The 26,702-nt window shown below is 41.0% G+C and overlaps 1 protein-coding gene across 4 annotated transcripts in view; it reads right to left on the reverse strand.

Annotated features, from left to right (window-relative positions):
* LOC140681885 (uncharacterized) overlaps nt 1-26,349 on the reverse strand; it is a 29,062-nt gene extending 2,713 nt beyond the window's left edge. Inside the window, exons 1-7 of one of the 4 annotated variants that reach the window (XM_072922529.1) lie at nt 15,383-16,634; nt 13,300-13,337; nt 4,739-4,870; nt 4,286-4,414; nt 1,875-2,006; nt 1,417-1,548; nt 960-1,091 (exon numbers count right to left, since the gene is read on the reverse strand). In XM_072922529.1, the coding sequence (XP_072778630.1) occupies nt 960-1,091; nt 1,417-1,548; nt 1,875-2,006; nt 4,286-4,414; nt 4,739-4,870; nt 13,300-13,337; nt 15,383-15,593 (906 nt within the window). In that variant the 5' untranslated portion in view covers nt 15,594-16,634. Of the gene's footprint in view, nt 1-959; nt 1,092-1,416; nt 1,549-1,874; nt 2,007-4,285; nt 4,415-4,738; nt 4,871-13,299; nt 13,338-14,258; nt 14,447-15,382; nt 16,635-24,389 lie in introns of those variants that run through there. The other 3 variants (XM_072922530.1, XM_072922532.1, XM_072922531.1) reach the window with 3 other exon arrangements.
* Nucleotides 26,350-26,702: the final 353 nt, after the last annotated feature.

The raw sequence follows: 26,702 nt of genomic DNA on the forward strand, positions 1-26,702 counted from the left end.
GAGAACTTTGCACCTCCAACTGCTTTGGACCAAAGCCAAGAAGATTCAATTATGCAAATGTTACATAGATAGATAGATAGATAGATAGATAGATAGATAGATAGATAGAGAAACAGACAGACAGATCTCACTGTTATAATCTCTCTTTACTATCATTTTTGTTCCTACATACATCAACACTTGGTAGCCATTGCCCCAGTCAGCAGCAATCCCGAGATTGCTCTCCTGTTCCTTCAATAAACCACACTCTCAGGGAATCTGGAGCATTTAGGTCCTTATGGAATACAAGAAGATCCAGAGCATTGCACTAGGAACTGCACTCTTGCAGCATCTGTGCTTGGCCAAGTGCTTCTCTTGGACTCGACCACAGTGACACTGCTAAAGGGGCTGCAATCAGGAATAAAGGCTAGGCCCTCCCAGCTTCTCTGATCTTTGAGGACCAGCTGGAATGCAAGAGCACTGATTTCCTGCTCAATTCCCAAACACCACACCTCCTGATTTCCTGGGTTGCAAAAAGACACAGGGACTGTTAATATGAAAGTGAAGAGCAAGGCCCTGTTGACTGGCCTGGCACCACAACAGCTCCCTGCCCCAAACAATGTGTTCTCATGCAAAAATACTGCATCCTCCAGAAAGGCCCCCTTACAAAAGAAAATGCAAGCAGAATCTTTACAAGCGCAGAAAAAGGGTAGGAAAGATGGAGGAAAATCCATCTGCATTGCTAAAAACCAAGAAATTGAACAGGAATTCCCCTCCTAATAAAGGAACAAAAACAAGACAGAAGAGCCACAGATGCCAGTGGCAAAAGCACTAGGATAACGTGAGGAGATATTTGCCGATGAAACGGCCCATGTGGCAAGATCTCAGCATCCTCAGCCAGCAACAGCAAGGGCTGGCTCATCAGAAACTTGCAGCTCTGTCTTGCACTAAAGACAGCACCACCCACAACGGGCACTTACTGGCTCCAAAGATTCAGGCTGTGCTGTGACCACTGATGGAGCCTCGAGGTCATACTGCTCAACTTGCTCTCGTTTGGCTTCTTCACCAAGAGGAGACGGAGCCAGGGCAGACACTGCTGTTGTCTCTATCATCTGTGGCAAGAGAGAAGCATGAGGGACAGGCTGTTGCCTATCATTTAAAACTGCATTTCTTCTCACATCTACCACCATATCTTGCAAGGAAAATTGAGAAACTTTGATTACAATGGGATTCTAAAGTGCTCTCATGTCTTAAAATTGGCTACTACAACTGTAATGCAACTTGCTCTGATTTAAATATCCCAACCTGTCGACTATCAGGTGACAATGATCGATTTGTGTAAGTGACCTTGTAATTCTTGAAAGCTAAGAAATGCAACAGTGAAACTTGCTGCTCTGCCTTGCACTAAAGACAGCACCACCCACAACTGGCACTTACTGGCTCAGGAGATTCAGGCTCAGGCGTGACCACTGATGGAGCCTCGAGGTCATACTCCTCAGTTTGCTCCTCTTTGGCTTCTTCACAAGGAGCAGAGGGAGCCAAGGCAGACACTGTTGTTGCCTCTGTCATCTGTGGCAAGAGAGAAGCATGAGGGACAGGCTGTTACCTCTCATTTATAACCTTCTATCTTCTCCCATCTACCACCATATCTTCCAAGGAAAATTGAGAGACTTGGATTACAATGGGATTCTAAGGCACTCTCATGGTATTGAAATTGGCCAATCCACCCATAATGCAAATTGCTCTGAATTAAATATTCCACCCTGCCTACTATCAGGTAGCAATGATCTATTTGTGTAAGTGACCTTGTAATTCTTGAAAGCTCTGAAATGCAACAGTGAAACTTGCAGCTCTGCCTTGCACTAAAGACAGCCCCACCCACAATGGGCACTTACTGCCTCAGGAGATTCAGGCTCTGGTGTGACCCCTGATTGAGCCTCAAGGTCATACTCCTCAATTTGCTCCTCTTTGGCTTGTTCACCAGGAGGAGAGGGAGCCAGGGCAGACACTGCTGGTGTCTCTGTCATCTGTGGCAAGAGAGAAGCATGAAGGACAAGCCGTTACCTATCATTTATAATCTCGTTTCTCCTCGGATCCACAACCACCTCTTAAAAGGAAAAATTATCCACTTTGTTAGCAATGTGATTCTAAGTCACTCTGACCAGATTAAAATGGGCTAACTCAACAGAACTCTATTTGATGCACTCTATGTATTTGACAGTCCTTCCTGGCTGCCATCAGCAAGCAACTGTGCCTTGGCACAAAGGAGCTTTTGGCTCTTTAAAGCCCTGAAATGCAAAAGTAGGAAATAGCCAGCAAGGCCTTTGCTGTTGCTGCGGCAGACATGGAAAACTCAAACTGGATCAGAATCCCAACCAGTGCAAGGAAAGGGCAGGAAACGTTGTGAAGAAGCATCTGTGCTTGTTGGAAAATGAGAAAATCAACAGGGCTTTACCTCCTAACAAACCAAGTCAAACCAAGTCAAACCAAGTCAAAAGTGTCCCCTCCTCAGGTGGCTACAGCACTTGGAGGCAGTGAGGGCATGTTTGGCAGGGGAACAGCCATGGTGATGAGCACTGTCACATATGGATCTATGGAAGTGTGCCTGAAGGTCCCTCACGGGCCTCCCATTGTCCAGGCTGAAACACCCTGAGCACCTCCTCCTTGGCCTTGGGCTCCACACCCTTCCCCAGCTCCCGTGTCCTTCTCTGCACACGCCCAGCGCCTCAAGGACTTCCTGCTTCAGAGGGGCCCACATGTAGACACATCAGTGTGGAGTTGTGCTCGCCCTGTATATCCCCTCATAATGGTTTGTCCCTCCATATCCCCTCTTTGTATCCGTTTGCTTCATCCCAGCTTTCCCATCAGCACCTGTATGTCCATCAAACCCCAAAATCCCTGACTCATCCCCCTGTCTCCTCCCAGGTGATGTGTCCATCACCTCGTGACCCTTCCCCTTTGTCCAGAGCCTTCTCCCAGGGTCACCAGGTAACTGGACCCTGGCTTGGGGCTCCTCCCCCACCCCCTCCTCAGTGGTCACTCTGAGGCCTTGCCCCCAGAGAGCCACTCCCAAGTCCTTCCTCTGTTGGCTGCTCGGGTTTCCCCATCCCCCTATATCTGGCTCCTCTGGGCAGGGACACCCTCTCTTGCTCTGGATGTCCTTCGGGTTTGGATGTGGCCTGGGATCTCTCCAGGCCCTCATTAAATTTCGGAACTAATCCTGAGGAGGAGCGCCTCTTTCTCTTGCTTGTTGGACCAGCTTGTCTTTGAACTCACGAGGGAGCTTCTCAAAGCCCCCCAGGATCCAAGGAGAAGTTCCCTCCCTCTGCCCGACTCGCCCCATTGCCCAGCTGGATGGGGTGCACTGGGGACTGATCACCCGTGGATTTGAGGGTGACACGCAGCACAGAAATTCCAGCTATGGTTGCAGTGCTGCCCAGCCCAGGGGGACAGTCACTGCCCTGCTCCTGCTGCCCCATTGCTGCTGACACAGGCCAGGATGCCCTTGGCCTTCTTGGCCACCTGGTCAGGTCCTGGCCCACTTTCAGCTGCTTTTGACCGGCACCCCTGGGTCCTTTTGGCCCACACAGCGTCCCGGCCACAAAGTTGCCCATTGGACTAAAAATACAGCATCCACCATTTCAAAATGTCCTTCCTCTTCTGAGCAACACAAGACTGCAGTCATGGACTTGCAGCTTCACCTCCCCCCGGCCCCGCCTCCAGGCTGCAATGCACTTTTCAAAGCTGCAGACTACACCAAAAAATGCATCCACAGAACCTTGCTTTTTGCCTCACAAGAGGGCTTCACAATTATAAACTTAGTTTCTTTGGCCAGGTCTTGTCCCCCACAGATTCATGGACAATACACTCGTCTACTTGCAGCTTATCAAAAGTCACAAGACAGCTGAGCCGCACACTTTGTAGAACTGAATAAATACTCAAGAAACTGCAGACCCATTTCACCAGCCAAACACGTATTTCCCCAAAGGGAAAGCAAACAAACCAAGCCCTGAGACCTCCAGCACTACCTTGTGCTCCCTTGGCCATGGGCCTGCAGAAGCCCAAGAGACAGAGCTTCACTGAGTTGAGCAGCCAGACCCTCATCCTGAGGCAACAGGCTTTGGTGCCGAAACATGACAGGTCCAAGGCCAATTTCTAGCTGGAGGTCACTGCCTGCAGGAAATCGCTGGGTCCTGGCAGGACTCCAGCACTCAGCATCCTCGGCCAGCAACAGCAAGACCTGACTGGTCAGAAACTTCAGCTCTGCCTTGCACTAAACACAGCACCACCCACAACAGGCACTTACTGGCTCAGAAGATTCAGGCTCAGGTGTGACCACTGATGGAGCCTCGCGGTCATACTTCTCAATTTTTTCCTCTTCGGCTTCACCAGGAGGAGAGGGAGCCAGGGCAGACACTGTTGTTTCCTCTGTCATCTGTGGCAAGAGAGAAGCATGAGGGACAGGCTGTTGCCTATCATTTATAACTTCCTATATTCTCACATCTACCACCATTTCTTCCAAGGAAAATTGGGAAACTCCAATTGCAATGGGATTCCAATGCGCTCTCATGGTATTAAAATTTGTTAATCCACCTGTACTGCAAATTGCTCTGAAATAAATATTCCAGCCTCCCTTCTATCAGGTAGCAATGATCTCTTTGTAACTGACTTTTTGAATTTTGAAAGCTCTGAAACGCAAAAGCGAAACTTGCAGCTCTGCCTTGCACTAACGACAGCACCACCCACAAGTGGCACTTACTGGCTCAGAAGATTCAGGCTCTGCTGTGACCCCTGATGGAGCCTCACGGTCATACTGCTCAATTTGGTCCTCTTTGTATTCTTCTCTAGGAGCAGAGGTGGCTGGGGCAGACAGTGACGCTGGTTTTGTGCTCTGGGGCAAGAGAGAAACATGAGGGACAAGCCGTTACCTCCTTCCTTCTCACATCTACCACCATATCATCCAAGGAGAAAGCATAAAAATTCAGAGTAAAAGGATTCTAAGCAACACAGATCAAATGAAAACGGGCCAATTCAACAGAACTGTATATGGATATGAAGCTGATATTCTTCCCTGGTTGCCATCAGCAAGCAATGTTGTATCTGTGTCGCTATAGGACACAAGAAAGCACAACGCGAGCTAACTGCTACTTTGCAAGGCAAAAGAGAAAGTTTATTTTCTGACTCTAACTTTTATACTTCTCCAAAGGTGACAGTGGATTGGAGAGTGAATGGGCCACCTCTCCAAAGATATTGCACAAAGCACTAGTACATCAAGTTTCTCCACCCCCATGGAGGAATGCAAAACAACACGTTATTTACAGAAACTGTGTGGGAAAGTTTCCCAATAGAATGTAAACTCAGAAGGCTTTAGAAAACTCAAGAATCAGGACGACATATCTGCAAGACAGAGCTTTTAGCTTGTGAGAGCTCGGAAATGGAAAAGTAAGAAAGAGACATCTATGCCTTTGCTATTGCTGCTGCAGACATGGAAACCTACAACTGGATCAGAATCTCATCCAGTGCTGGAAAAGAGCAGGAAACATTGTGAAGAAGCATCTGTGCTTGTTGGAAAATGAGAAAATCAACAGGGCTTTTCCTCTACTAAACCAGCAAAACAAAAATGCAACAAACAATAGGCAGGGAGTCTCTCCGACACCAGCGTCGAAAGCACTGGGATGCAGTGAGGGTATGTTTGGCAGGGAATTGGCACTTGTGGTGAGCAGTGTCATGTACGGATCTATGGAAGTGTGCCTGAAGATCTCTCAACAGCCTCCCATTGTCCAGGCTGAAACACCCTGAGAACCTCCTCCTTGGCCTTGCGCTCCACACCCTTCCCCAGCTCCCGTGTCCTTCTCTGCACATGCTCCAGCCCCTCAAGGACTTTCTGCTTCAGAGGGGCCCACAAGTGTTTACGAATATAAAAGGGTAAAAACCTTTCTAAAGTGTAAGAAGTCTTTAGAATGTAGACATACTTTTGAGAAATGTTGGGAAATTTTAAAATAATAAGCACAATCAGGATCATAAAATCAGGATCTAAATCATTAACAAAAATTTGAAAATTTATAAAGCTGAGACCAAGAGTTGCAATAGTAACAAACTACTAAGGAACCAAGCTGAGACTTCTTTGAGCAGAAAGCCCAGAACTGTGTCTAGAAACCAAGATAGATTTCTCTCAGAGCTCAGTTGCTGCAACAATAATCTGCCTAGTTCAGAACATGATGTAGCAACGTCTGATTAGAAAAAGATAGGGCAATATCTTTTGGAAAAAAAAGAGATTTTAAGTTTTTAAATGAAGAAATTTTAGCCATGCCAGTCTCTTATGGGAGGGATAATAGTAGGCCTATGTATTAATCACTCTCACATTATAACATCGAAGAGTGAAATCAAAGTTTGAAGGAAAGCAGAATTAACTCTCTTTATTTTAATTATGTGTTTTTTTACTCTTATGAACTCATGCCAACTTATTGTCGCGTTGTGGCAAGTCTGATTTTAACTAATTCACAATTTATGTTATGAGAACTCCAGCAGAAGATACCTATTAAGGTTTTATGGGAAAAATATGTTAGTAGTACATATGAAAAATTTTCAGAAGCTAAGTTGTCTAGCAAACTGCCATATGATAAACCAGAAACACAAACTTTGTTCCTAGGTCATTGTTGAGAGATATTAAACAAGCTGCAAGAAAAACTTTAATTTCAGTCAAATCAACAAGTACTCCTCTTAAAGCATATTTGACCATGACACAAAGAACAAATGAATCATATGGTACATTTTTAGATAAGTTAATACAAGCTATGGAAAGACAATGCCCTGATAAAGCAGCTCATTCTTATATTCTCCAAAACCTAGCATTTGTAAATGCGAATGATGATTGCAAAAAAATTATTTCTACATTACCCAAACAGCCTCCAACTGTTATTCAAATGCTTTCAGCTTACAGTAAAATTAGCACTCTACAGTATCTTGCTACAGTACAATCTCATGATTCACTAAGAAACAAATTTTAAAAACCAATTGAAGAACAGACAAAACTTTTTGAAAAAACTCTTGCTGCTGTTCAATGAACCTTTACTAAAAAGTCCTGCTTCAGATGTGAGAAGCCTAGTCATGTGATAAAGAATTACCCTGATCCAATAAGAAAATCTGAAGTACCTTCTGTTTGTCCTCAATATCAAAAAGGGAAATATTATGCAAAAAATTGTCATTCTAAATTTGATATAGATAGTAATCCCCTACCGTTAAACTCCAAGCAAAGCGCGACCCATCGCGTGGTGAAACAAGTAATAGCAACCCAGAATCCAGGGAATTTTCCCCCTTAGCCTTCACTAGGGGACCTCAAAGCCAAACACAATATCTACCTTTACCACCAGTACCACAAGACGTTCCTTCCTATTACCTCCAAGGACAAAACTGGAGTTAGCAAACTCAAAATTAATATGGTTTTTGAAAAATTTCTGTTATGAATGTATACCTACAGGTCTGATTAACAAATCACAACAAAGACAAGAATTTTTAATTATTATAGAGAAAGACAACAATACAAGTCTTAGACTATTAATTTTTCCAGTTATCATTTCAGTAAACTGCAATGAAGAGCTAATAGTTTTAGCTCTTCCCCTTAAAGCCCCAACAGTAATTCAACCTTAGAAACCTCTTGCTTTTACAATTGCTTTACCTATAGACATAATCAAACAAAATGTATCTCAACAAAATGCTTTGTTAACCAATCAAACGGTGTACCAAGTTGATCCAGATGTGTTTTCTACTCTAATGCTACATGTCTTCTAAGTAGAACATACTTAGAAGTATGTTCTAAACCAACCAGAACTGACTTGTGGCCTAACTCATCGTGGTAGAACAATTATGTTACAGGCATACCAGATACGGTGCAGATGTCTCAGTAATTTCTCTCCTGTTTTAGCCCATAACTAACACCTAAGATCACCTATGAGAACACTCACAAGGATCAGAAGAACTACTGTTTGTTTAGAAAGTGAATCCATGATTACTATTACAAGTCTTGAAAGGAAGACAGCTGCTGTACGTCCCTCTCTATCAATAATTCCTAGAAACTGGCCTCTCGTCATCATCGATATAAAAGACTGTTTCTTCAACATACCACTTCATCCTGAAGATGCCCCAAGATTTGCCTTCTCAGTTCCAGTCATCAAGCAAAGAAAGCCAATGCAAAGATATCACTAGAAATCTTTACCACAAGGGATGAAGAATTCTCTAACAATTTAACAATATTTTGTCACACAAGTACCGTGTACAGCTTGACAGAAGCATCCACAGTCCACGATTCTACACTACATAGATGATCTACTCATTGCAGCACCAACACAGACAAAGATAAAACAAACTTGTGACAGCGCTGTTACTGAGATCCAAAAGACTGAACTAGAATTTCTACATCTAAGATACAAGAAATCCCACCCTAAAAATATCTAAGATAGAAGATAACAAAACAAACAATTTCACCCCAAAAGATACAACTTCAAGTCAACATCAACACTTTGCAAGATTTACAGCAACTTTTAAGAGAAATTAACAAGATGAAACCTATTTTGAAAATTACCAACGATGAACTTGCTCCGCTTTTTGATCTACTGAGAGAAAACTTTGACATTAAATCTCCCAAGATTTTAACACCTGAAGCTCAACTCAGCATAACAAGTCACAAAAACTTTCCAAAGAAGACAAGCCCATCATTATGCTCCAAAGAAACCTTTCTTCCTGACTGCTTTGAGACAGAAGCTACAACTTTATAGCCTCATTTTCCAATGAGATCCATCTGAGAAAAATCCATTATTAATAGCAGAATAAGTTTTTCTTCCCTACAAGTCTCCAAAAACAGTTTCTACAACCCTAGAGATAATAACACAAATTGTAATTAAGGTCAAAGCAAGACTATTAACCTTAACAGGCAAAGACTTTACAGTTCTATATTTACCTTTAAATACAGATTATTTAGATTAGACATTACAAAATTCAGATGATTTAGAAAATGCATTGTTAAGTTTTTCAGGTGTTTGTTCCATTCATTATCCAAGTCACAAATTATTACAAACAAAATTGAGTTTCAAAAAAAGCCCTTGCTAAGTGAAGGGCCTTTAAGTAATACAACGCTCTTCACTAATAAGTCAAGAAAAACACATAAATCAGTAACTGTATAGTTAAATCAAACAACAAAAAATTAGAAATCGAATATTCCAATAGTAGAAAGTTCTCCTCAAGTAGTTAAACTAGCTGCTGTTGTTAAAGCTTTTCAGCTATTTTCAAAGCCTTTCAATTTAATTACAGATTCTACCTATGTTACTAATGTAAGTAAAAAAATAGTTTTAAAAAATATTAGTAATAATAATTTATATTGCTAGCTTTCATGTCTTCATAAAATTTTACAACACAGAACTAACCTATATTTTATTTCTCATATTAAAGCTCATTCATCTTTACCAAGATGTTTAGCAAAAAGAAATACAAGAACAAATAAATGGACCATAGTTATCTCAAACACATTACCAAACATTTTTGAGTACACAAAATTGAGTCATACCTTTTTTCATCAAAATACACAAGCACTTGTACACTTGTTTCGTATCTCTAAATCCCAAGCTAAAGCTATCATTACAGTTACCCTGATTGTCAGCTTGTGCAAACCCCTGTTTCTACAACAACTCTTAATCCACAAAGTTTATAAAATCTACAATTATAACAAACATCACTAAATACCCTTCTTTTGAGATATTTAAAAATATTCAGGTTTCAGTAGATTCACTATCAAGTACAGATTTTACCTCTATCCACACAAGAGAACAAGTAATCGTACCTATCAACATTTTTTACAAACATTTACTTCATTACGTGTACCCCAGGAAATGAAAAAAAACAATAGCTCCACATAATTATCTCAAAAAGTAGCAACATTCCTAATAAATTAAAATGTTCATCACACCTTTAGTATTCCCCACTCCCCCACAAATCAAACAACTGTTAAAAAGACACATCACACATTAAAACACATTTAGATCAACAGAAGAGGGGAGCAGAAGTAATACCACAGATAAAATTAAGTAAAGCTTTATGTGTTAAAAATTTTTTAAACAGTTCTTTTGCAGAACCAGATCCACCAACTTTTAAGCATTTTACAAATAAGACACAAACAAAACTAAAAAAAAAAATCCTCCTGTTTTAATAAAAAGCCTTGAAACAATTTTCCTTTCCAATTAATAACTTAAAGCAAAGAGTATACTTGTATTTCTACAAGTACTGGAAAAGCAAAGTGAATTCCAATAAAGAATGTCAAACCATACAACACACCAAAACACACTAACAAACCCAAAAGTCAAAGAGCAAACACACAAACGTAAGCTAAACAGAGACTACAAGTCACGCCTAATGTTCCTATGTCACCTGTAGAATCTGCAAACTTCAATTTAATGATAATGATAAATGTGTAAAGAGCTTGTTCCGTTGAGCTCTTTTAACAAAAACATAAAAAAGAAGGATTTATTATTATCATTAGATTCTAAAAAATTAACATTCTAAACTCTCCAAAAAATGCAGTTTAAAAGTTAAAATATATAGAAAATTCTTTTAACAAAGAGTAACTCAACAAAAATAATATGAAAGAAAATCAGTTCACTTTATGTTTTCTAACTTTGCTTACTTTTTATAACGCAAATTTTCCTATACAAAACCAAAACCAAATGTCTAAGTCACATTAACCAAAGCTACAAGATCAGATACCAAATGTATGTCTCATTCAAATCCAAAAAAGCCTTTTTCAATCTGGTTAGTTAGTGTACCACTAAAAAATTAGCCAATACCTATATAACACGATCCTTTAACAAAAAAGTGACTTAATAACAAACCAAGTGAAATTACTAATAGAAACAATCCCACAAGGGATTAAAGTCTCTAGAACAAACAACTCCTCAAAACAAGTTCAGAACCCCAAGAATTAAAGATCCTTAGTTCCTGAACAATAAATTTCTGTGTCACATTTTCAAGAAACAATTAGCAAAAATATAATTCTCCAAAATATAATGTTATTCACTCTTACTATGAATATAAAAATTTACGTTTTTAGTGCAATTACTCATACACTGTAGATAAAAATCTAAAATTAACCAATATCCACAGAAATTACCAAAATGTTATTAGTTCATTTGTAGAACTAAAACATAGCAAAACATTCCATCATACCCTAAAGACAAACCATGTAACATTAGCACACTCACTGTAATAACACCCAGTACTAAAACAGTTTCAAAAAAGACAAGAAAAAAGATCTATTAATATATACCCAAAAGATTACAATAGTAATTTCAGTCTGTTAAAAAAAAACCACAAAATATTTCAACAAGCTTTTTTTTACCTACAATTGCTTCAGAAACAACATTAAGACAAATAGATAAGATTAAATATTAACTAAACAAACAAACTAATACCACATCCAGTGCACTCAGTAACATGCGAACTGACGTCAGCAGTGTCCAACAAACTCCAAAATCAAACAACCATTAATTTCCTTTTCTAACACATAAACAGAGTTGTAAAGAATTCAAAAGAATGTGTTACATAAATTTGTCTAATCATTCTAAATCCATTCACAAAAACATACAAAAACTTAACATCTACAATTAAAAATAAAGAAACATAGTTAAACAATTGATTCAGTAAGTAGAGCTTAACTCCTTAATCAAAACAACTTTACAAGTTAAGTAAAATCTTGTTATTATAATATTAATATTAATTCCTTATTCACTTCATTATTCACAACAAATTACAAACTCATCAAAAAAGTTTTTATTGTCCAAAAGAAAAATACAAAAGAAAAATTACAAACAATGCACAAAACCTCACCAAAACTAATTAAAGTCACTCACAAATTAAACCTTGAAATTGAGACCTTAAAAATGCCAAAATTTATCAGAACCTAATACAGATACTAAACCTTACTTTACCCAACATTAATAATGCTTTAACTTAAAATTATGGAGCTTAAAACAAAGTACCTTCATATAAAAAGTTTATACATTTTTTCCTAAATGAATAAATATATGCAGTAGTGAAGCTATATAACACAAAGTAATAAATAAGTGACGAGTCAGAAATAGTTTATTTAAAAAGAGTGGGGAAATTGTAGGAATATATAAAAGGTAAAAAACTTTAGAAAGTGCAAAAAGGCCCCAGAAAGTAGACACAAAGCTGAAAAAGGCTGGGAAAGTTCAAAACCTTCTCCTGGGAAGCTAGGAAAAGAAGAACCAAGTGAATACATTTATATTTATCATAAGGAACAAGAAAGAACAAGAACTTAGTGATAGTTTGAGATGTCAAAAGTCCTAGATATATGCTTTGCAAAAATAGAAGAAGTTTCAATCTTATATAATGAATTATTGTATATTGTTTGAGGTTCATAGAAGTCCTTCTGTTAATGTTAAACCCACATGGGTCCTTTTCTTACTGGTTAGAGTATAATGACTCTGCACTTTTCTTTTATGCTATTGGTTCAAAGAATATGTAGAAAAAGGCCTTGCATAAACTGCCATCTTGTCTTTGATCTAGATTTGCATGGATGTTCGTTTCTCTGTGTCTCTTGCTTTTTGCTTGTATGATACAGACATAATAAATCCTAAGTCTGCAGCCAGTCCGAGTCCCATCCTGTTCTGTGAGACGCAGACCGATCGGGCAGAAAGTGGACACAGCACTCCCAGCTATGGCCACAGCGCTGCCCAGCCCAGGGGGACGGTCACTGCCCTGCTCCTGCTGCCCCACTGCTGCTGACACGGGCCAGGATGCCCTTGGCCTTCTTGGCCACCTGGCCAGGTCCTGGCCCACCTTCAGCTGCTCTTGGCCGGCACCCCTGGGTCCTTTTGGCCCACACAGCGTCCCGGCCACAAAGTTGCCTGTTCTACTGCAAATACAGCATTAAATTGTCCTTCTAATTCTACAACCACATCTTCTAAGGAAGTATCATGAAGTTTTATAGGGATAGAAATCTAAGTTGCTGTGACTTCAGTTAAAATGGGCTTATTCAACTCTGCAGGAAGTTGTTCTCTCTTAAGTATTCATCCCTGTCTGGTGTCATCAAGCAATGTTCTCTCTGCAAAACTGAGTTTGTAGGTCTTCAAGGCTCTGAGTTGGAAATTAGGAAATATCCAGCTATGCCGTTGTATTTGTTGTTGAAGGCATGAAAATGGATTTTCTTTCAGCCTGCATGCCTGGCCCTCTACAGCCTACTGGTTCTGGCTAAGCACACAGCTTACTCTACAATTGCTAAACAGCACAAACCTGAAATGTTCCTTTCTCACTCACCTTAGGACCAGCACTGCTGATTACATGCTTCAGGTGACCTGTAGTGGGCAAGGGAAAATGAACCAGACGCTGTGAGAAAATTGCCTGGGCTGCTGAATCCCACAGAACAAGCACCACAAACAGAGAGTATTTTCCGTTTCACCACATCCCTCCACGAGACACATTTCATTCACACAACCAGCAAAGAGATCCAGATAATTGTCTTGGGCGTGCCTACCCTTTGGCCTGTTTAGCCATTAAATGGATACAAACATGACCAAGAAAATGCAAATTGTTCTCTAACACTCAATGCTCCTGTTCTACCAAACACATAACACATCTTTTTAAAATCCTCTCCTTACAGTACGTTTGGTTTTTTTTTTCAATCAGTTGCATGCACAATTTCTCATTAACTTGCTGGAAACAGTTGCCCAGAAAAGCTGCCCCAAAATTCCACTATGATGTGGCAGCTCTATTGTGACACAGCACAGCAGCAGCTCCAGGGTCCAGGAGCAGACACTCACTGCTTTGGAGTTTGCACTTCCTTGCAAAGGGAATCACTATTTTAACACTCAGTCAAGGGTCAAGTTAGACAGTCAAATCCTTTCATGACAAAATGTAGAAAGAAAGAAGCTTTCCCTGAATTCTGGGAAATACTGCAGAGTTGTTAGAAGGCCTTCCAAGAAGGTCTCCAGTTTACGTTTTCAAAGCTGTCTTGCTTGTGACAGCAAACTGAGGAGATGACAGACTCTACTGCCTCAGACTCTCCCGTGGATGGAACAGAACCCCTGCAGGTTCCCTTGCAAATGCTGCCCTGTGGCTACAGAAATCCCCTTGTAGCTGAACTCCTTGACAGGAGCTTTACCAAACCAGTGGCACCCTAGTGCTCTTTCTGTTTCAAAATAGCTCAGGCACTAAGAAAGAGCAGGAAGACATACAAAAGCCACGTTCGGGTACACCCAGGGAAAACCTCTACTTACGTGCCAGGTTAGTGAGGTAATAGCTGGAATAACAAACGCCATAAACTCCAATAGCTACAGCAGCAACCTTCTCAATCATTGTAGCACTGCTGTGCAGATTTGCTCCACCATCAGAAAAATCAAGGCTCTTGTCAGTGGGCAGCTCCCACTGACAAACGCCTCAAGCAGGAGGATGCTCCTGCCCTGAGCGAGCCCTAGGGCTGCTCTGACACTGAGGCCTTCCGTGCACCAAGACAACCTTCTGATGCCACCATGACCACATGGCAACCATGCCCTGACATCACAATGCAAGCACTCTATATTGGCCAGTGAATTTAGGCAGAGCAATAACCAACCTTCCGTACAGCAAACGCAAAATAGCTGGGGAAGTTCTCCTCTGTCACAAAGCAGCACAAATTCCCCTCGTGGGCCAAACCCTGTTGTTCAAGGGATCCAAGAGTAACTCCAGGAGTGCACCAAGCACCTACAGCCTGTACCCGAACTGAGCACTCAGATGGGACCCAAGCAAAGGAAACCAGACCAAGAAAATGGCCCAGAGCATTGCACACCTGAGAAACAACCCTCACTTTTAAAAATTTAAAGGTTTATTAAATCTTAACAAAGGACTGAATAAGGAAAACTTGCAGCACTGGGAGTCTCTATGAACATTACATAGAGCAGCTCATCTATCAAATGGTTGCTCTGCCTTTTATACCCTTCATCCTGCCAAAGTTTTGTCAAAGTTTTGCCATCCACTGGTGGAGATTTCTTTCTTACCTCTTGACTGGAGGTCAGGTGTTGTTACACCACACCTCCTGGTCACAAGCCGGCCCTCCCCAAAAGCCCTGACTACCAAGGCTATTGCAAGGGGGAGGGGAAATAGGACTATGGGAGCCTATATTACAATAACATCACTATACATTTTTATATCCACATAATATCTACCTCTTAACAGTGAGAGCCAACTGTTACATTACTCATCTATAGCACACAGAGCCAGGAGAGAAGGCACTGTTGGCATAACAGCTGAAACAATTCCTAACAAATCTCCCACATATCTGCACGTTTATTGGATACGCCCAGGGCTCCTGAGGATGTACATCTCTGCCTTTATTCCCCTTTGGAAGCAGTCAAACTGGCAGCACCTGCCCACCAGCAGAAGCTGCTCCGAGCTGGGAACACAACTGGTGGTGCTGATTTCCAGAGGCTTCTGTGTCCCAGGAGAAGATAAGGAAAGAGCGGATTGAGAGGTGCTGGCGCTGCTGCTGCTCTGTGCCAGAGAGCCCCGGCTGGGCAGGGCACGGCGCTGCAGGCTCTTTCTCCTGCCAGAGCTGGGCACACCTGGGAACAAGGCATGGCAACTTGTGGGAAACCAAGAGCTTTGTGGGGGCTGCATTGTTCAGCACACACTCAGGCCATCTGTGACACAGAGTTCTGGCACCTAAAAAGATAAAGGAGAGGCAAATAGCTGGGAGAGGTTTCATTTTGACCTTTCTTACCTGTTCACAGAAGTTGCCAAAATGAAAGTTACAGAGCAGGGCCTGTTCCCTGCTGCCAGCTCAGGATTGGAAAGGAGGCATTTGTTTATTTCAGTACTCGGTGCATAGGGAATCACTCCCCTAACACCTGCACAGCCAGCAATCTCACTTATTAGTTTGTATCCATGGAACTAAGACATATTCAATACTTTGCTGAAATTCACAGGCTAAACATTCCTCCAAATTATTTGACATATTTAAATAATTTCTCAGAATTTATTGACATCAGAGTAGAAGTATCCTGTAGGTCCCTGGTGGTCATTGCCACAGGTTCAGGAGGAGACTCATGCACAAAAGAATCTAAGACACAACTGGGCTTGCCAAGCAAATGTATTCCATTAGTTGCAGTAGCAAATAATACCAACCCCTGGATTCCCAAAAATCCGCTGAGCAGGAGAAGGAGTTGGAGTGTGGTGCTCGGCGACAGGGGCAGGTAGGCAGTGCATTTCCAGGACATGCCCTGGATCAAAACGGTGCACACGTCATCCTTCTCACCCCTCCAGCCCAGAGCCAGGCCTTATACCTCCTGCTCAGGAGTGGAATTTTCCCAGTTACAGCATCAGCTCACACATGGCTGGCATGTGAGATGAGGCCAGGATGGCTCCAGATACTAAGGCCATGCCAACAACGGCTCCATTATGCATTGCTCCCCTTTCAAACCTTAACTGCCCACCGATTGACCCTACATTGTTTCTCTTTCAAGGGTCCTGTTCCCACCCATTAAACAATACACTTTTCTTCATTGTCTTGTCAACCTGCTCAAACACGGATCAAATATGGCAGGGCCTCGGACATGACTCCGGTTCCTGACACAGTCATTTGGGAACTATTCCATTCCTCAAATTCTCCTTTGCTGGTCAAGAGCCTCTTAAAAACATATCTTCCCTTTGAATGCATTCCAGCTACCTTCTTAGCAGGACCACTCTCTTTATTCTCAAGGCTAAAATAGCACTTGCACACATTAGGCACTGCAGTGGGGCAATACGGGGTTCAGCACTGCCTGTTAAAGCTAAAGGGATTCACAAGCTTAAGCCCTATTGAATACACTTGACATTTCTCCTTGCTGTTCTGGGAATCAACACAAGCATTTCATCAATACGCCCTTCAAGTGCTCTTGCTGAGTGAAGCCACATGGCTGTGTCAATACAGCAGCTGGGACTCAGTTTTTTCATGCATAGAAAGCCAATTTTTTATTCACAAAACTAATTTTTATACTGTTTCCACAGACCTCATGTTTAATTCCAATTGCCTGGTTCTTTTCTTGTCCACACAATTCACTGCTTAGAAGGTGTTTTTGTGTGGACTTGCTAAGACTCTCTCTTTTACTCAGGTGTTTACAATTTTCCTTTGTGGACTCCCATTGGACAGATTTCCTGATTATTACAGATGCAGTTTTCTTACCACAAGAGCTTGTTGTGCTAACTGCAGTCATGATTTTTCACATGGGAATTTAGCTAGCTGTACGTAGAAGACATAACAGGCCAGCTGCTCATTTTTAGGAGAGTAAGGCCTGATTTTATAAGGCCTTTCTTTGACAATACCCCCTACCTGTGTGCAACACATTGTGACTTTCTTTGAGAAATTAAGGAAGAAAACACAGATTGCCTACTGAAATATTTCTGCTCTCTTCCAAATCAGTTCACAACTCAAGCAAAACCCTCAGGCGCATCCCCGATTCCCTCTCTCCCAGCAGCTCCAAGCTGCGGCATGGCACAGCTCTTGCTGTGTGCCAGGGAGCACAAAGCAGGCCGGCCTGCTGGCCCTGAATATTTCTGCAAAGCACTCTGCAGGTCACAGCTTTGCTGTGGCTCAGTGCAGAAGTGCAGGCGCTGCCTCCCAGAGCTGTGTGAGGCACTGGCTCCTGCAGCCGGGAGCTGACAAGCTGTCCCTGCCTCCCGCTGGCCCATGGTCCCCTGGCACAAGCGCCGTGCCTGAAGGACGCTGCCCTGTGCTCCAGCCTGCCGAGCAGCCCGGCTCCCTGCCCCGGTGCCCAGAGTGCTGCACACACTGCTGACCTTTGCCAGGAGTCGCAGGGCAGTCGGCACAAGAGTGGGAATGCTGAGCCAGGCCACCGGCCCTCGGCTGCCCTTGGCCTTTCTCTCCTCGGGGCAGTGAAATGCCTGCAGCTTCATAAGAGATCTGAGTGGGAGAAGCCCCGGTCAGTCAATCCTGGGGCTTGGTAGCAAGCTCATCTATGATATTTGGTAACATCTCACCCTTCCTGGCTTAATAAAATTTGTAATTTGTTCTCTGTCTTCCATCTATAAGGGCCCTTTGCAAACAGGAAAACAGAAGACAGCATGGGCCGAATGTCCATGGAAACTGCAGTATTCATGTTCAGGATCTTTTATGAGGGAACTCAGGCCACAGGCACAATGCTTATATGTTAGAACTTATCTTTAAAAACCAAAAACCTTCAAACTTTAACTGATTTAACCCTTATAGAAAAGTCTAACTATTAAAAACAACCTGTAACCCATTTATGCCTTGAAGAAAAACCCAACACCCAGAAAACAATCTGTAAACAGAAAAAACAAATTTGTAAGCAAGAAAAAGTTTGTAAGCATGAGAAATAGTTTGTAAATAAATCAAGTTCTTATATAAACTGTCCATGAAGTAGGTAGACTTCAGGATGTTTGTCTATGCTTTCCACTGTCCACTGAAGGGTATTTTAGGCAGCTGAATATCATAGGGTTATTAGAACGTTATATTATTTACTTAAGACTCAAAGAGGGGGGTGTACCCTCAGCCCAACCCCTTTTACCCCCTTCTTCTTTGTATAATAAGAAAAATAAGGACAAACATAGTTTTTGAGCACTGCGTGGATCTCTTTTTCACTATGAGGACTTGAAAAAAAACATTCTTCCGGATGAGTGAGAGTGAAAATTTAACAAAGTAAAAATCTGTTTGGATTTAGGTGAAATGTACCACTTTGAGCTTGCTAGCATATGTGAAATATGTTGTTTAGTCTAATAACTACAGCACTAGCAAAGTTGTCCCAGCTAAGGAAGAGATAAGAAAGACTCCTCAGTCCTTGTAACAGACAGGGCAGAATGACCCAGGTGTTCTTTCTGTACTTTCTGACAAAAACTGAGTCCAAGTGTAACTAGCGCTAAGTGTAACGCAAAATCAGCATAATGAATATGCATGAACCTATTGTGAAATTCTATGCATATGGAAATTAGGGTAATAAAAAAGGATCAGGAGTTCTCAGGGGTGCGCATGTCCATTGAAGGGCAATGTGTCCCGACATGCGTCCACAGCGCTGTGAATAAACATACCGTTCCCTACAAATCTTTATTGGAATTATGGGGTTTTGATTTTTCTCCGCGTTTCATGAGGCTTTTTTTCATTTATCTCAATGGAGCATCTAGGTTTCCTAATGTATTTTTCTTTACCAGCCAGGTTCATGGCTTGATCAGGGCCATCAGCTTTGCTGGGGGAGGTTTTTTGTATTTATACTTTAAAAACAAACTTTTAATAATATCTAGTGCACAAAAATTTTAGACACAAATAACAGCGCAAGCAATACACCCTTCTCCCCTTGTTAAAAGTTAGTAATTTTGTTAGTGATTTAATAAGATGACTTTTTACTTTTAAAATGATGACAAGTGGCAGAACTTCAGTTAAAGAACTGTTATAAGTAAAAATTGATCTAGCTAAATTAAAAGTAATAAAACCAGGTTTTATTTAGTGATCAAATTCAGTCTGAGCTAGCTACAATAAAAAGGACAGTGCTGAGCCCGGGATCAGCACTGGATGAGACACAGGTCTGACTGCTACAGCATAGGGTCCTTTATGTTTCACACAAGACTGTCTCTCTTAAGCGGTTTTTATACAGTTTATTTTGCTTGAGGCAGAGTTTCAGTGATCAGGCTTTTTTTCCTATTTAGAGTCTTACATATTTATAGAATTTCTTTTCTCTGTGTTGGGGAGAACAAAATGGTGTCTGGAGAGTGATGTACACCCCTGACTGAGTTACTGGAACTTGGCATTGAGATGTATTTCTCTGGTGACTCTAGCAATCTCAATCTTGGGTAGTTATTGAGAGGATCATTGCTTGGGAGTTACTAGGATCACTTTGAGAAACAATTTATCTCTGGGTAAGCTATCGGTATTTGTTTGTAAATTAAGTTTTCCTCCTTTTTGTCAGGGGTGGTCTCAACATATGTGAGGTAATCTCTTGGCTCAGACTCACATGTTTTATACAAATATTTCTTAGTAATACTAAACATTACATCTATATTTTACTTTATAGGCACAAATTACTCATATTACATATAACAATCCTTCCCCTTTTATATTAATACATTAATTCGTGCTTTTCTAAAAAGCTTTGTATTTAGTGGATTTTCTTTTGATCTTGTGAAACTGTCTTATAATTTAACTAGTTTAGTCCTTAAAAACTCTTAGTTCTCTTTGGTCTCATTACTCTACTCTTCATTTGGAATTTCTTGGTAAAGCTTGTAAAAGTCCCCTTCTCCCTTTATTTGCTCTTTGAATCTGGCTAAAGGATCTGTTGTTCTACTGTGTGGATTTTCTTCTTCTAATTTTGTGATTTAAGATACTTGATTTAATTTCCCTGTAGTACATTCTGGGTCTGTGGGCATGGCAGCTACCTGCATACCCTGCACTACTGAGTATATTAACTTAATAAAGCAGGGTATCAGGCAGGGCAGGAATAGGATTCTAGCTAGTGAACACAATATAAATAATATATATCTTTTTTTACTAAGCTCTATTAAACAAATGGACTCACTAGGATGCTTGGAGTATAGAGTTCTATTTTTGTACTGGGACATGTGCTACTTGTTTAATTTCGTTCACTAGGTTTTTCTATAATTATCGATCTCTAGACAACACTTTGTTTTATTAAATTCTCACAAACTCTCTCTTCTTTGGCTAGTAAACAGTCTAGGGCCATCTTGTTTTGATATACAAAGGCTCTTATTTGGGAGTGTTGTTTAGATAGTAACTCGAGGGCATCTGAGGTGTGCTTTGAGACAATTTCTACTACTGCTTGGAGCTTCATTAGTCAGTTTAATAGATAAATTGGGGTCTTATACCTCCAACTCCCATCTTGGGCCTATGTCGTGGGACTAATATTCTATTATTCTTTCTGCAGGCCACTCTTCCTCTCTCTAGGCCTGATCTTTATCAAAGATCGGGAATTTATTTTTCAAATCCTTTTTCTTTTTACTTAAGGTTTTATATAATGGATCCCCTAGTGAGTTGCATTCTGAGTGGGGCAGGGTAAAGAAAACAGGCCTTATCAATCTTATTGTGCACGACCCTTTCTACCACTGAGGTTGTTCACTGTATGCTTTCTTCCTGCAAATTTAATATCAACTATTGGGGGCTTTTTATTTAACCTTTGTGGTTTTGGGCTCATTCTAGAGTCTTCTTAATTTACTTAAGGATTGGTAAGGATTAGCTCTAGGGCTTTTGTTCTAGTAGAGTCCAATTTTATTATTTATTTGCACTTGGCCCCTTTTTCCCAGCTCTAGTACCCTGAAGAGCTTTCTGGCTGCCAGATCTTGTTTTTGTTGGAGGAGTTTACCATCAAAGTGGATATACATGGAGTGTACCTTACTATTTTAGTATACTCTTTTCCCTCCTTGCTAAGGTAGAACATTCTAATTACTCTCTTGTCTAAAACTTATCCCTCAGGTTTCTGAGTTATTTTAGGAGTTGCTCTGGGGCTAAACTTTTCCTTTTCTAATGCTGGTTTTCAGTGGATTTGAGCCCTCTGCAAATTTAGCAATTGGATAGTCTTAATTTTGTTGCAATTTTTTGCATCAGATCTACAAACAGGTTTTGGTCTGAGGCAGGTAAACTCTAATTGGTGTATTGTCTCTCTAGGTGTTCATATTGTTCACTTAGGGTTCTCAACCTTTTCTTTTCTATCTTATTTTTTCTTATTTCTGCCTCGTGTCTTTTTAGTTCTTGTGTTACTTGTTTTATTTTACTCTTTGGGTCTACTCTTTCTTTATTCTTTGAGGAGCAGAATATCCTGTCATATTGCAGACAAACTCTGTCATCTTGATCTTCTAAAAGGTTAAGGATAACTGGTTCATTTCTGAGGGATAATTTGGTCTCATATTTTAAATTCCTCTGACTTAGTATGTCTTTCTTCTTATCACACACATATTCAATAGATTATTATTATAACACAGTGGGTTCGCCTGAAAATAAGCTACAAATAATGACTCTATTTTCCCCCCTAATCCATGCTGTGCAGTTATATTTGTCACAGGCTGAGACAGATATTTGTTCAGCGTTCTTCTTATGTATTTTGTGCTCTGACTGCCCATTTTTAGGGGTTGCTCCTTGTAAATAACACTTCATCTTTTTTTTAATCCACGTACCCCCTGCTGAGTGCTGTTTATGGAACAATGTTTTATTTTACGCTTGCTGCAGTTCCTTGGGGCTGGGAATATTGGAGCTTCTGATTCTCCTTGTCTTTTCTGGACAGTCTGTATGCTTTGTCTGCACCCATTGCCGGGGCTCCGCACTTCTGTGGTGGGCAAGTTATTTATGTGTGTACTAGTCTTGAGGTACATTGCTAGACTCAGGTACATCAGGATTACTCCTACTATCAATATTCTTCTGCTTTTGTTTGCATCTACTGGGTTGCTACTAGCAGCGGGTTAAGCCATCTTCTCAGCAGTAAGAATAGTCTTCTGTGATATCATGCTAGGACTGAGCTGCGTGCCTCTGTTTAAAGATGCCCTATTTGGATAGTTTAACAATATCTGAGCTGCAGAGTACTTTGTTTAATTTCCAGTACTCAACAGTAATGATTTGAGCTTTTGGTCGTAATTTTCCCCTCAGCCTGTTTTGGAACAAGTGAAACTAAATTTCAGAATTTACTTCAATTATTCTTAGCTTAGTGGCGAGCCCTAAGACACGGTTAGTTAGGCACAGTTCCTCTTCTAAGTACTTACTGCATAAATTTTTTGGCTAATATCTCTTTTTACAGTGCGTGATCTAAACTTTGTTACAATACTTGCATATTAAATGCACAAATGGATAACATTTACAATTAGGTTCAGTGCACTTCATCAGGTTCTTATTAGTCATTTACTTGGCTGTTGCAAGGTTATCTTCAGGTTGCTAGGGGGAGAGGTGACTTTCTACTGTGGCGTCCCTTCCCAGAGCTCAATTTTTTCACTCAAGATGTGCGTGTCTAACTCTTTTCTGCCATTCGTACTGCTATGCCTGTAGTTACGAGGACAAGAAAGGGGACTTCCCAGTGAGGTGACAGGGTGGCCTCTTTCTAGGTCTTTAAGAGTACTTTTTCATTGGGCTGTACTTTATGTATGAAAAAACCCAAAGGGGTACTTTGTGTTATTATTCCTTGCTTCCACACTTCCTGAAGATTCTTGCTTATGGCTATGAGCAACAGCTGTATCTGTCCATCCTCTATCCTGGGGTGCCCCACTGGCATTCTATGCTCGTATGGCACCTCGTACAGCACTTCAAAGGGAGAATAGCCCAGTCTCAGAATGAGACATGGTCTGGATATTTAGCAGGAAATGTGGCATCTGGGAAGCTTCAAAGGGAGGCATTTTACCCAGGACATTTTTGTTTCCAAAATTAATTTTGCTAATTGGGCTTTTAATGTTTGATTCATTCTTTCAACTTGTCTGGAGCTCTGAGAATGTTATGGGATGTGGTACTCCCACTGGATCCCTAGAGTGTTGGCTACTTGCCTAATGATTTCAGAGGTGAAGAATGTCCCTTGGTCTGAATCTATGTATCTTACTAACTTATATCGGGGTAGGATTTCTTCTAGTAGAAACCTCGATATCGTTTGAGCCATAGCCCGAGAGCTTGGAAGGGCTTCTACACAGTGAGTTAGTTTGTCTACTATTACCAATAGGAATTTATATCTCTCCACTTTAGGCAGATCAGTGAAATCTACCTGAATTCTTTCAAAAAGCCGGTATGCTACTGGGCGACTTCCCAATACCACATACTGGGTTTTTGCCCAATTAACTTTTTGACAAATCATACACCTTTGTACCTCTTGTTTTGCTAATTCATAAATCCCCGTATACTTGAAGAATCTCAGGAATTGCTCTGCCAGGGCTTGGGCTCCCCAGTGTGTCTGTTGGTGTAATCTCCCCAGGATTTTTCTGGTATAGTTTTTAGATAACAGCTCTCTCCTGTCTGGCAATTTCTACTTACTTCTTTGTAGTCGGCCTCTTTTTTTTTATTTGCATCTTTCAATTGCTTTTGGGGAAGGGTGTGGGGGATATTTCTGGACATCCTCCTCCCCAATCTCTGGGGTACTTACTTTTAGTAAAGCTGTGCTTTTGGCTTCTTTATCTGCTAAGTTGTTCCTTTTGGTCTTGAGCTGTATTCTTGTTTGGTGTCCTTTCACGTGGACTATGGTAATTGCCTCTGGCACCCTGTCCTAGTTTAGGGCAAATTTGGGGAAAACCCCCTGAAAGGAGCCCCCAGGAAACCCCCACGGCCCCTCCCCACCCACCTGGTTCAGGGAAAAATTTCCTCTGAGAGGGAAGTGGAAAAGAACCTGTTTATTCAACAACAGAGCACTCCCCAACACCAAAACAATTAACACAAGATGACAACAAGACTCTTTCACCCCTCTGAAGAGCTGAACAAATCCAGAAGGTCTTTCCTGGGAGTGGTCGCCCGGGTCTGGACGCTGGAGATGGCTGCTGCAGATCACCAAATGCAGGCTCCTGGTGTTCCTTGGTGTTTCCCAGATCCCAGTCCAGAGCAGGTTGAATGGTATTCAGAAAGAGGAAAGGGGGAAAAAAAAAAAACAACAGTCCAGGGAAAGAATTGGACTGCTTAACCTAACTAGGAAGCAAAGCAAGAAAGCAAGAAAGCAGGCAAAGCAAGCAAGCAAGCAAGCAAGCAAAGCAAGCAAGCCAAGCAAGCAAGCAAAAGCAAAGCCAGCCAGCCAGCCCTAGCCTTTTCTAGCTTTCCAGCAGACATGGGGGGAGGTGAACCAGATGATAACACAGCAAAACAAACCTTCACTTTCAGAGTCAGTTCTGAAAGCACAGAACATAATATCAAACGTAAACAGAACACACGATTGGAGATACAAACACCATAACAGTCACCCTAGGACACACCCTGATGGCTTTTAAGATTTGCCTGATTATTTCTTCATGCACTAGTCTTTGTCCCTGAGTATTGAGTAATCTTCTTTCTTCCTAAATCTTTCTGAAAGTGTGTACTACCCTGAATGCATATTTTGAATCTGTGAAGATCATTCTCTTTTTTCTTTCTAATTTCTGTAAAGCTTTTAATACTGCATATAATTCATAAGCTGGTGCTGACCATCTGGCATTTAGGGGTCTTGATTCTACTATCTCTTCTTTTTTGCCATTTATTACTGCATAGCTTGATTTCTTTTTTCTATTTCTTGATTTCTACCTTCTGTATTTATTCATGGTTAAGCATCCATGCCAACTCTGTTGAAGTCAATAGCAGGTTTCTGAATATAGCAGGAATTGGATTAAACCTAAAAGGTCTGCCAGTGCTATTACTGAAATACTAATTTGCATGTTTTCTTATTTTGGAACCAAAATATGACCATGGCTTTTAATGTTGGGTTTTTGCAGCTAAGTGTGCAGATGCAATAATCACAGAACTCAGGTCATTTGAGATTACAGAAAGGTTAAAAATTATGCATGGGAAGGTAATTACAGGAACTTCTTTGTTTGCACTCACCTTGTTTGAGACAATGAGTGCAGTGTCACCTGTGCATCCCTGGATATGCCTTGAAGGTGCAAATGCTTTATTTGTAACCAAAGGGGAAATGTATCCAAATTTCTTGGGTTAAACAGTTACTTTGCAAATAGACTGATATAGAAACGTATCAATTTCTAAGGAGTAAAATCCCAAGGTTATAAGAAAAATGCACAGAATTCACAGAATTCACAGAATGACTAGGTTGGAAGAGACCTTCAAGATCATTGAGTCCAACCCATGCCCTAACACCTCAACTAAACCATAGCACTGAGTGTTACATCCAGTCTTTTTTTAAACATCCAGGGATGGTGACTCCACCACCTTTCTGGGCGGACCATTCCAGAACTTTATCACCCTTTCTGTAAAAACCTTTTTCCTAATATCCAACCTATATTTCCCTTAACACAGCTTGAGACACACAAGCACATTAGTTTTTCATTGCTTTACAGAATTTTCATTGATAGGATTTAATTTTTCTGAAACTTGACTTGTACACCCACAAATATGTTCTAAGGGTCTTGTTAAATTTATTTCAAAGGTATTTCAAAGAGCAGGAGTAACAGTAACATATTTAATTTCAACAATGCATGTTAGTTTCTTTTGTACATAGCTCTTAGGTTGCTCATTTCCTTAAAATAGGATTTAATTTATACAGAGGAATGGTATTGTTTTAGTCTACAACTATTATCCAGAACTGAGTTTTGCAAAATGAATACTCAGAGAAGTGCTGATTTGACAATCTTAAGTCCTGCAGCATTTAAAAGATATAGCTATCTATTCCAATAGATGTGGAATAGAGACCCCATCACCTGTGACTTCCTTTCTCAGTTAAAAAGAAAAAGAATGGAGAAATATCTGGGCTTTAGCTGTGTGTCTGGATATGAAGCCACATGAGGTTTTTGAAGGGCCCCACACGAGTTTTTCAAGTATTCTCTAAGCCTCCAGGTTCCCCAGCCCCAGGAGCACCCAGTTTTGTTGGTTTTGCATGGGTCAATTTTTGGAGAGGAGGAAAGAAGGCAGCCGGGAAAGTGAGGCATTTCTGCCATAAGCTTTCCCTGTGCCAGGCAGAAGCAATCACTGAGTGCCTCTGAGAGCAGGCGCGCTGCTCAGCCAATTAGAAAAGCTGGTGCCGCCTCTAGGACAACATTTTTAAGAGAGGAAAAAAGAGAGGAAAAGAAGCTGGCTTTCT

This window comes from Taeniopygia guttata, chromosome Z (assembly GCF_048771995.1).
Source record: "Taeniopygia guttata chromosome Z, bTaeGut7.mat, whole genome shotgun sequence".
In the NCBI taxonomy this organism is placed as follows: Eukaryota; Metazoa; Chordata; class Aves; order Passeriformes; family Estrildidae; genus Taeniopygia; species Taeniopygia guttata.